At 31.6% G+C, this 11,311-nt stretch overlaps 1 protein-coding gene and 1 pseudogene across 3 annotated transcripts; both read left to right on the top strand.

Moving 5' to 3' along the window:
- The first annotated feature begins 2,667 nt into the window (after positions 1 to 2,667).
- Positions 2,668 to 7,233, top strand: LOC116028669 (chaperone protein dnaJ 10-like). 3 transcript variants are annotated; one of them, XM_031270450.1, is made up of 10 exons: positions 2,668 to 2,768; positions 3,062 to 3,174; positions 3,375 to 3,434; positions 3,680 to 3,762; positions 4,038 to 4,206; positions 4,288 to 4,417; positions 5,995 to 6,153; positions 6,232 to 6,404; positions 6,544 to 6,624; positions 6,918 to 7,233. In XM_031270450.1, the coding sequence occupies exons 2-10, from the start codon at positions 3,088 to 3,090 to the stop codon at positions 6,999 to 7,001; spliced, it is 1,026 nt and encodes a 341-aa protein (XP_031126310.1). In that variant the 5' UTR covers positions 2,668 to 2,768; positions 3,062 to 3,087; the 3' UTR covers positions 7,002 to 7,233. The 3 variants fall into 3 exon arrangements, with proteins under 3 accessions (XP_031126310.1, XP_031126311.1, XP_031126309.1); XM_031270451.1 differs by having other exon boundaries at positions 2,695 to 2,768; positions 3,023 to 3,174; XM_031270449.1 differs by having other exon boundaries at positions 2,733 to 2,872.
- A 126-nt stretch (positions 7,234 to 7,359) lies between these two features.
- Positions 7,360 to 8,421, top strand: LOC116028678 (annotated as a pseudogene).
- The last annotated feature ends 2,890 nt before the right edge of the window (positions 8,422 to 11,311 follow it).

The following is an 11,311-nucleotide window of genomic DNA, read 5'->3' as shown; positions in this document are numbered from 1 at the left end:
ATTCATACGGAAAGAACGTAAGAGATGAATCTAAGCGCCCTGCATTGTCATCTACTATTACTAGTGACATTTTTGGAAGCTTTTGATCGTTTGGTTGATGAGGCAACGAAAATAGAATTCTACTGATGCAAAAAATAAAAAATAAAAAAAAATGATGGGGAAGATACAGGGTGGAGAAGCCCTACTGATTTGGAGAAAGAAATGATGGAGGAAGCTACGGATAAATTGGTTGTATTTATATGGGGAAAAGACTAATTCAAAAGGAAAGTATAATAATTTCCTTATAGCTATTTAAATATTAACTATATACATAAATATATACATCCGTTATAGTTTTCCTAATTATATAATTATAATAATTCCTAATTTCCTAACGTACGTATATAATTATATATTGATTTGCAGTTATATAGATATATAGGGTATGATTTCTTCTTCTTATTATATACACATATTTAATTNATATATATATATATATATATATATATATATATATATATATATTTGGTTTATTTCATTGGACTTTCTATTTATTCATTTATTTATTGTATTTTATTTATTTACTTAGATGACTAAAATAATAGCAATGATTATCTTTTACATGTATCTATATTAAATGACGTGTATACAATATATGTGGACTATGCATATTACTGACATATTTTATATATGTGTAATTTGCATAATTATGTTTATATTCTAGGCACATTTGATTTATTTAAATTCAAATGTTTTAAAATCACGTGATGTATCTAATAACATAATGTTTTATAATATGTTTTTTTGGTAAAATATTGTGATGATCAATATATACAAGCAATTCAATATTAAAAGAGAACAAATATTATATTGAGTGATATTTTTACACTAATCACATAATAAAATAATTGTACACGTTCAATATTAGAATTTGTTTATTATTCTATCTTTAATTTTATTATTTAAATATATAATTTAAAATATTTATCCGTGCATCGTACGAGTAATTGAGCAATTATTTGCTTGAATTCAAGCAAGGATAACATTAGAAAACATAATAGATCCAACCATTTTCATCATTTACACTATATAATATTGATGTTATAATTTATATAATTGTATATCGATCTAAATATTCTTAAAACATTATAACAAAATTCATTCCGTGCAACGCCCGGGCGAAAATACTAGTTTCAATAATATTAATAATTAATTATTAAGTCATGCATGATTTATTTTGTACTAATAATAATTAATAAATAATATATAATATTATTAAATCGAAATTATTAAAAATAATGTGTCCACAGTACAAAATAAATTATACTTGCCTTAATAATTAATTATATTAATATAATTTCTTAATATAAATTTACAATTATAGCTTTGTATAAGAAAAATATAGAAACTTGAATGGCATATACAAACCTCGAAGTCAACATACTGACTATGAGTTAAATAAAACCCTACAAAATTATCAAAATCACCGACGTCATCATCCTCGATTGCATCTCTATGCTCTTCCATAAACTAAATCATTAGGGTTTTGTTACCGAGCATCTTCCTCCTCATTTACCTTTTGTTGAAGCAAAGTCTCCTTAAGAGCTCATACCAAGTGATATAAACTGCAAAAAAAATATTGAAGTACAGGGGAATATAGTTAGAAAAATGTAGAAAATTCATACGGAAAGAACGTAAGAGATGAATCTAAGCGCCCTGCATTGTCATCTACTATTACTAGTGACATTTTTGGAAGCTTTTGATCGTTTGGTTGATGAGGCAACGAAAATAGAATTCTACTGATGCAAAAAATAAAAAATAAAAAAAAATGATGGGGAAGATACAGGGTGGAGAAGCCCTACTGATTTGGAGAAAGAAATGATGGAGGAAGCTACGGATAAATTGGTTGTATTTATATGGGGAAAAGACTAATTCAAAAGGAAAGTATAATAATTTCCTTATAGCTATTTAAATATTAACTATATACATAAATATATACATCCGTTATAGTTTTCCTAATTATATAATTATAATAATTCCTAATTTCCTAACGTACGTATATAATTATATATTGATTTGCAGTTATATAGATATATAGGGTATGATTTCTTCTTCTTATTATATACACATATTTAATTGACTTAATTTTTTTTTATTAATTATATTATTACTAAAAATCAAATAATATGTAAACGTAGTTTTTTAGGTTAACCATAATTGAATCACCAACATTTAACCATAATAAATTAATAATTATTAAATTGTGCATATATACATATATATACATAATAATCGGTATAGCCTAATATAAATATTTATGCTTGTATTTTGTCACCCTTTGACATAATAATCCGTAGCCTAATATAAACAGATTCTCAAGATGATATATATATATATAAAGAAAAAAAATATATTAGGAAAGACAATTATGAATAGAAAATTAACGTATAGGAAATTAACATAGTTTTTTAGGTTAACCAATTGAATCAACAACATTTAACCATAATAAATTAATAATTATTAAATTAATTAATTAATAAATAAAATAAATGAGTTTACCAAAATGACCCTAACTTTGAGCGGGAAAAGGAGGATAATGTTATTATATATATATAATAATAATATATATATAATAATAATAATAATAATAATAATAATATATATATAGATAGATTTTGGAAATTCTTTAAGCGGTTAAAAAGTAGAAAGTAGAAACGCTCAAAAAGAGTCAGCAGCTGAAGAATCTGAGTCCACAGGCGTCATCGAGATCCGGCCCATATTCAATCGCAGTGAGTTTCTCGTTTCTTACGAGCATCAGCATCTTCAAATCCATATCTTTAGAGCATGTTATAGATCTAAATAAGTAATTGAGATCTTACACACCTTGGATTTGGTAATTCTTCTTGCTATTCACTTCGTTGTTTGCTTGATACAAATAAGGAAATATATTGAGCTAGTAAGCAAGCTTGCTATGTCTTTAATGGATTACCTTGATTTTGCGGCTGCTGGATATACTGTATCAGCTTAGTTGTTTTCTTTTCAGGACTTGAATTCATTGTATTACTAATTTGTTTTTGACTAGAATTGAGTGATACTAGCACTTAAGCCATGGTAAAGGACACAGAATACTATGAAATCTTGGGGGTCGGGGTGGATGCCACGCCCGCAGAAATTAAGAAAGCATACTATGTCAAGGTGAGATTTCTGCATTTTGTATGACATTTATTTGTTTCTTTGCATTCGTACTTTGTATGACATTTTGTAAGTTTGGAACTTAGTAAATTTGGGACCTTTCTTGTTTTTAGAACTTAGTAAATTTGGGACATATGCAAGACAACTGTGGTTCTGGTGTAATGCTTGCACATTAAATCATGCCTTGTTCTTTCTACTGCTAGGCAAGGGTAGTACATCCAGATAAAAACCCCGGGGATCCACAAGCTGCTCATAAATTCCAGGTAATTGGCTATCTGAATTTTAACTGTTCAGTCATCTATTTAAGTTGTTTTCCTTGGTAATAATTGTGTTCTGGTGGCAAACCCTTTGAAGTAAAATTGAGTTTATTGTGTTATAAGGTTCTGATATTTCATTCTTACTGCACTTTGGCTTAATTTCCTCTCAAATTACAATAAGCAAATACTTCTTGGATAAATCTTTGAGCCACTTACCATTTACTTTTGCTGCTGATATTTCATTGTTTAAGGTGCTTGGAGAGGCATATCAGGTCCTGAGTGATCCACAGAAACGTGAAACCTATGACAAACACGGGAAAGATGGAGTGCAACAGTAAGTATACATTTTCAGAAATGTATGGGGGAGATCCTAACTAAGTGGTGTTATACACTTGTACAGTTGTACTGATCAGTTGCTAGTTTTTGGTTTTCAACCTCAGTGCATTTTGTAAATTTTGCATAACTTACTGGTCGTCACCCACCAAAAATAACACTAGATGTTGCAAATGTTGTTGTAAGGAAATGATCAATGATAGCCTTCCTTGTCCACTACATATTCTGATCAATTGAGGAATGATTGTTATATTCGTTTGGGGTTCTCTTTATTAGGGACACAATGGTGGACCCTGCTGCTGTTTTTGGAATGCTATTTGGGAGTGATTACTTTGAAGACTATGTGGGGCAACTTTTACTGGCTTCTTTGTCAGCTGTTGAAGTAGATGAAGATGAATCTACTCCTCCTGAAGTCCTGAAAAAGAATGTTCAGGATAAATTGAAGGTATGCTTATTTCAACTTTAACCCATGAAAGGTTAGTCATTCTGTATATTTCATTGAAACCCTCTTTGCTCTTGCATACAGGCATTACAGAAGGAAAGGGAAGAGAAGCTTGTAACAATTTTAAAAGATCGTCTTCAACCATATGTTGAAGGCCGTATTGAGGAGTTTGTAAGTTGGTCAACATCAGAAGCACGCCGTCTTTCTCAAGCTGGTATTATGCCTCTGTTCTTTTCAATACTTAATTTACAACATATATTTCATGCAAATTTTACTGTCTAAAGTGTAAACTTCAAGATCCTTGAAATATAATTTCTCTATAGTGTGAAGAACATTAGAAACTGTTGGAATGTTTCTAAACACTGAAGTTTTAACTTGACCTTGACCAATTGTTGAGCAGTATTGGCCAATCACCAGCTTGATAAAATTAGTTTTAAGGTCAAAATTAGTAACCAAAAAAGAATAATTGCCTTAGAAAAGAAACAAACTACCACTAATCATAGAATTCCTAACACCACATAATGTAGGGTGTGTTTGGAAACCCGGAAAATGATTTCTGGAAATCATTTTCCGGGTTTTTGGTGTTTGGGAAGAAGGGGGAAAATAGAGTCAATGGAAATAAACTTCTTGGTCAATGGAAAATAAGCTCAATTTTATGGAAAATGACTTCTACTTTTTTTTTGGGGGAAGTCATTTTCCAAAGTTTGCTTCTTCCTTCTCCTTTGCTTCTTCCATCTCCTTAGGCCTCCTAAATGCTTTAACTTCTTCATCTTCATCCCATCTTCTTGACATCTTCAACTTTTTCTTTTTGTTTTTAAGTAATAATTTATTTTTTTATTATGAGATAGATATTATGAGTTTTATTTTTTTTTATTTGACATCTGAAACCAGTCGGCTACTTTTATTTTTTATTATTATTTTTATTTTTTATGAGATAGATATTATTTTGTTGTGATTTTTTGTGATTATTTTATTTTTTTGGATTGTATATTTGTTAGAAATGTTGTTACATTTAAACAAATTAATTAAAATATTCAATTATATAATTCTGTTCATTTTCCTACCCATTTTCTGGAAAATGAGCCAAACACACCAACACAGTTTTCTATTCTGCAGCCAAACACAAGAAAGGAAAATATTTTCTGGAAAATGACTCATTTTCCAGAAACCATTTTCCTGCTTTCCAAACACACCCGTAATCTCAATTTATTTTCTTGTTCTAGTTAGATTGCAACCCTAGTTCGGTAGTTATAGAAATCTAACACCACCTAGAAATCTAGAATTCCTACCAGAGTGTTGCGTATTTCTATGTCATTTAGATAGAGGAAATATGGGACGACATTACATGTCCTTGTTTGTATCTTGTGTCAAATATTGGTTGATGTTATCATGTTGCTACTTCAACAGCTGATACTGCTGATGTATATGAAATGTATGGAACTTAGGTGAGATGTTTAAACCAAATAATTACAATTAGGCTTCTAAACCAAGAATGAGGGCAACCTTTCTCTATTTTGAATATGCACGCAGCTAATCTCATTCATCACCACTATCAAGCACGTATTGTGTTAGTATATTCTACAGTCAGAAAATTGCAAATAAAGTACCATTTAGTTGGCAAGCAAATGCAGGACTCATAACATACAGAAACTGAAATACTACTTAGAATCACATGAATTATATGTTGACCAAGTTTTCTTTGTTTTGGACTCCCTTAATTAGTGAGTTAAAATATCATTTGTTATTTGTCTTGAGTTTCCAACTGAGGAGTCCTTACATTTTCCTTTTCAGCTTTTGGCGAGGCTATGCTACATACTATTGGTTATATTTACAGAAGGCAAGCAGCAAAAGAAATTGGGAAGGATATACGCTTCATGAAGGTGCCATTTTTAGCAGAATGGGTACGAGATAAAGGACACCGCATAAAGTCCCAAGTTGCAGCTGCTTCAGGTGACAATAATTAGAATATCTACAATTTATGTTGAAGCTTCAAGTGATCACAATCGAATTCTGTCTATTAATGTACAGGTGCCATCTCTTTGCTTCAAATACAAGAGGAAGTGAAGAAGTCAGGCGAGGGAGAGAATAAAGAAGAAGATGTAATCAAAGCTCTAGAGGAAAAGAAAGATGCCATGCTTAATTCCCTTTGGCAGATCAATGTTGTTGATATTGAGACAACTTTATCTCATGTTTGTCAAGCAGTAAGTACTTGTTGTTCATTTCAGATCATAAAATTGCTTGGACTTTCTATTAATTAAGAGCTTCAAGATTCAAAGCAGAAATTGAGCTAGCATAGTTGATGTGTTAGCTTCAAGATGTGTTATTTTCCTTGATCTTCAGGTCCTTAAAGACCCCAGTGCTACAAAGGAGACTCTCAAGATGCGTGCTATGGCAATGAAAAAGTTGGGAACAATTTTTCAAGTAAGTGCTTTTCATTGCATGGCCATGGAATTTAAACATGAATTCTTGTTTTAATTTCCTCAGTGTTGCATCATATCCATCTGGAAGATGATAGTTCCTTGTATTTGGTTAATTAAGAACACTGCAGTTCATCTTTTTTACTTTCTGCATCTGGGGGTGTAGATGTTCATGTTTCTTTCATCATTGAGAAGCTGCACCATTGCATGTTCATGTCCTTGTTTTATCATTGAGAAGCACCTTGTTCATGTCCTGTAAAACAAGTATTCATTAATTAATTTTCTGTTGCTCCTCAGGGTGCAAAGACAAATTACTCTAGAGAAAGCAGTCTGCGTCATGAAAGCCCCAAAATTATAGAAGGCGGTTCATCATTCAAGTGAGGCTAATTATATTCTTCATTCTACGGCGTTAATATTTGCTGCTTCAGTGTTTTTGGGTGTGGTGTTGTTGTTGTTGTTGTATATTTTGTTTGTAATTTGTAATGTCTAAATGGTATGGATACTAACAGTTCTTTGTCATTTCATCTTCCCCTTCTTTCTTGAAACTGGACTGAGCCAGGGATTCATTATATTGTATGATTCTACTTGTAAAAATTATATATTGGATTGTGTACTTAATCTCTTTATTTATTCACTGTGGGATGATAATATAATGGATTCAAGCGACAGTTAATTAATGTCGGTTAAGCAGCCAGGTGCAGGAGGGCGGATTGCTGTACACGTGTCATCGTAATCTTACGTGGCAAGCGGTGGGTTTTTCCCAAATGCAACGTGTGAGGACGCAGTTGCATGAAGTCATGCACTAAAAAGCTAAGGTTGCTCCTTTAAATGCTAGGGAACGAGGAAGGGAATATCTCCTCATTTCTGATCTCTTTCCAATTAATCAATCCTCTAACAATCTTGTACGTAAAATGTCTGCTCATGTACGTGACGAGCATGTCAATCCAATTCAGCTGACGGACCAGCATGGAAACCCCGTATACCTCACCGACGAGCGCGGCCGTCCGATGCACCTCACCGGTGTCGCCACCGCCGTTGGCTCCGACAACGTCGTAGTAACTCATGAGTACGACACTGCAGTAATCAAACAGCGGCCGGAAGAACCGTACCAACAGCCCCAACTTAACCGCTCCGGCAGTTCAAGCTCTAGCTCGGTAAGATTATCTTCACTACAACTACGTACTATACATATATGTCTCATACTTGGGTGAGACGAATCGGGTCAAACATAATTTTGATCATAAAAATTAATCAAAAACTAACCCATAATTATGTTGATCTGACCAGTCTCACGAATTAAGACTGGTGAAGCGATCTCACATAAGTTTTTGTCTACGTATTATTATTATTTATTGTCCATATTAATTAACTAATAGATGCCCAAATATTAATATGGTATATGGTATGTATGTAGTCTGAAGACGACGGGCAAGGCGGAAGAAGAAAGAAGAAAGGGCTGACGGAGAAGATAAAAGGAAAAACTGCCGGGGAAGAACAAAGAACAGAAGGAGGAGCATGCACACGCTGCGACTACAGATACAGTGATCCACGGCGGCGCAACCTTCACTACTACCGGAGGGCATCACCCGGAGAAGAAGAGTGTGGTGGAGAAGATCAAAGAGAAACTGCCTGGCTATCATCACTAATTACTATAAGTAGTTATCTTCAGATCATCATCATATAATAATATATAGAAATGTATTCAGTGAGGACTAATGTATTATAGAAGATTATGAGGACTAATTGTGTACGTTGGATTGTAATATCTAATGGTCTAAGATTAATTGTATTTTTGGTTATGTTTTGGGTTATATGTGGTCATATTAGGCTGAGAGGTTATTATTGTCTTTTGGAGTAGAGTGTTTAATTTTTGGAAGTTTTAATTTACCATGTTTTTAGTTAATTCAATTAATTAGCATTTACTAATTCAATTTCCAACTTGTTACTAACACATTATGCAATCCACCCTTTAATACTTTAATTTTGTTTTCTACGCTTTAATATTAAAAACTTTAATATGCGGCTCGGGCACACAACAACAACTCCAATGGCACACGAAAATATTAAAACAATATATGAATGCATGTTTCTACGATTTATAATCAATTAGGATTAGCATTTGACGTGGACTATTCCATTTTTTAAACACAAACTATTGAACTTTTATATAATTCATCTACTTAATTTTTTAAATGCAAAATAAAAATACAAGCAAATTTATAAACGTGGACTTTTGGGGTAGTGTCCATAGCCCCAAACGTGGTGTTTCAATTGTGTGCCCGTATACTTTGCTTTGTGTGTCCTCTAGCGTATATTGTGTGCCTTTACTACTTTAGCGCAATGTTTTCACTATTACTAACTAATAAAAGTATGTTTATTAAGTTCATGAACTACTACGTATTTTAAGAGCAACTAGTACTCTACCCTGTGCGATGCACGTGATATATATATTTATAAAGCAGTAAAAACTTAAGTTCATGAACTACTACGTATTTTAAGAGCAACTAGTACTCTACCCCGTGCGATGCACGGGATATATATATTTATAGAGCAGTAAAAAATAGTAACTAAGAGCAACTAGTACTCTACCCCGTGCGATGCACGGGATATATATATTTATAGAGCAGTAAAAAATAGTAACTAATAGTAATAAAACGGATGCTATTTTATAACAAACAAATAACAACTCGAATATCATATAGCACAAATCAAACTACTCTTTAATATGTGTAATTTTTTTTTTAATATTTTGTATACTAATCTTTAAAAACGATATCTATAAAATAAAACAAATATTACACACAAAAAGAAAAAAAAATTAAATCTAATAAAATATTCAATTGTAGGTACAATTAGTACAAATAGCCAACATTGTACATAATAACGGCCTAATTCCAACAAATGATCAACTCCATAATAAACAGTAGAATTTCTTTGATCATCATTATTTTCTACATCAAATAAATTACAAATGCAAATTAGTAACAAATAATATAATAAAATAAATTTCAACCAAATACATTGAATTAAATAAAGAACGATTTTTTTTTTGTCACACCTAGAAAAACATATATCAAGTATATAATTATATAATTTATTTATAGAACAATAAGAAAAATTGAAATAATAATTGGATCTTATACCCATTTAAACATACCAACATAGACATATATATATATATATATATATATATATATATATATATATATATATATATATATATATATATATATATATATATATATATATATATATATATATATATTTATATATATATTTATTATGTACATTGGAAAGAATTTAAAAGTCAAAGGACTTAAATTATTGTCCAAATTAAAAGTCATGGACTAATTTTGGAAAATCAACATAGTCGGAGGACTATTGCTGGAATTAACTCTATATTGGGCCTTTACGCATTTTGGACCTTCATTAAAGCACTTGTCGTCTTGTCGAGCCCAACTAGTATATTAAAAATGTATATTGTATTCAATATATTCAGTAAACAAATAATATACATTTAGTATATTAAAAATGTATTTTTTGTTATGGTCCACACAACACTACGTGGACCATGGTCCACCCACAATAATTTTCCCAGCACCGACCACCAAGGCTCTAATATCCCATCCAATATAACCTAACAACTTAATAATAGTCAAATTACTAGAGTACGTAGAATAATCTCTCATGTTTATCTGGGAAACATATGTAGTTATAGTACGTAGTAGTAGTAGTATTGCATGTCTAGTTGTTACACATACAAGTTTTAATTTTGAGGTTGGAAGGGGACCATGAATCAAGAACGACAAGGTTTCCTTAGCTTCCACGGAAGGAGAGGAGGTCTCTTCCCTCTGCGTGCACTGCTTTCTAACGCTTCTTGCATCTCTAGTAGTAATGAAAGGGAAAGAAGAAACGAAGGCACTCGAGAAGAAGCTACGTAGTAGTAGCTTGCTTGCTAGGATAGCTTAGCTTCAATTCATGCATGCATGCGCTGCTTCTTATTAGCTTTATTATAAAAGAAGTGATCGAAAATCAAGTCAAAGTGCTAAAACGTAACCACTGTCTTCTCCTGGCCGGGATGCAATAATGGCTCCTTCCTAGCTTCTTCATATCAATTATTCCTTCTTTTTTACTAAAAAAATAAAATAAAAATCAAGTTGCATGCCAATTCAAAGTTGATCAATTCCTTCTTCGATCTCCACTTAGAAATCAAATTGCCAAGTTGTCGAAGGTGTGAATTGGATAAACTAGAAGACTTTGATTTGCGCCACAAATAAACTTATAATCTTCTAGTACGAGAATTCATGTATGAACATCTCTCTCTAGATAGTTGACTATCGTCCAACCATTATTATGTGGACCATACTATCAAATAATGTACTTTTAGTATATAAAAAAATGTACATTATATTCAAGGGATGTACATTATTTGTGTACTGAATGTACATTATATTGCATAATATACATTTAGTATATTAAAAATGTACTTTTTGTTATGGTCCACATAACGCTACGTGGACCTTGGTCCACACAATAATTTGCCACCATCATCTTCCTCCAGCTTAAGAGGAAAGCTACAAAAACACAAGTCATTAACATACGTTAATTTAAAAAGAATCTTGATCGTTTAAAAAAAAAATCTTGATCCAGCAGATAAAATTAAATTGATGACTAAATAAAAAATAAAAGAA

The sequence above is a fragment of the Ipomoea triloba genome, chromosome 9 (genome assembly GCF_003576645.1).
Source record: "Ipomoea triloba cultivar NCNSP0323 chromosome 9, ASM357664v1".
In the NCBI taxonomy this organism is placed as follows: Eukaryota; Viridiplantae; Streptophyta; class Magnoliopsida; order Solanales; family Convolvulaceae; genus Ipomoea; species Ipomoea triloba.
The sequence above is the reverse complement of the archived record's forward strand: the minus strand, read 5'-3'. Positions and strand labels throughout refer to the sequence as shown.

Bases quoted from the DNA above. Each gene is read 5' to 3' on its own strand.
- LOC116028669 (XM_031270450.1), top strand. From the start codon at position 3,088: ATGGTAAAGGACACAGAATACTATGAAATCTTGGGGGTCGGGGTGGAT. The intron at 4,418-5,994 runs GTATTATGCCTC...TTTCCTTTTCAG, and splicing joins ACGCCGTCTTTCTCAAGCTG to CTTTTGGCGAGGCTATGCTA. The intron at 6,625-6,917 runs GTAAGTGCTTTT...GTTGCTCCTCAG, and splicing joins AGTTGGGAACAATTTTTCAA to GGTGCAAAGACAAATTACTC.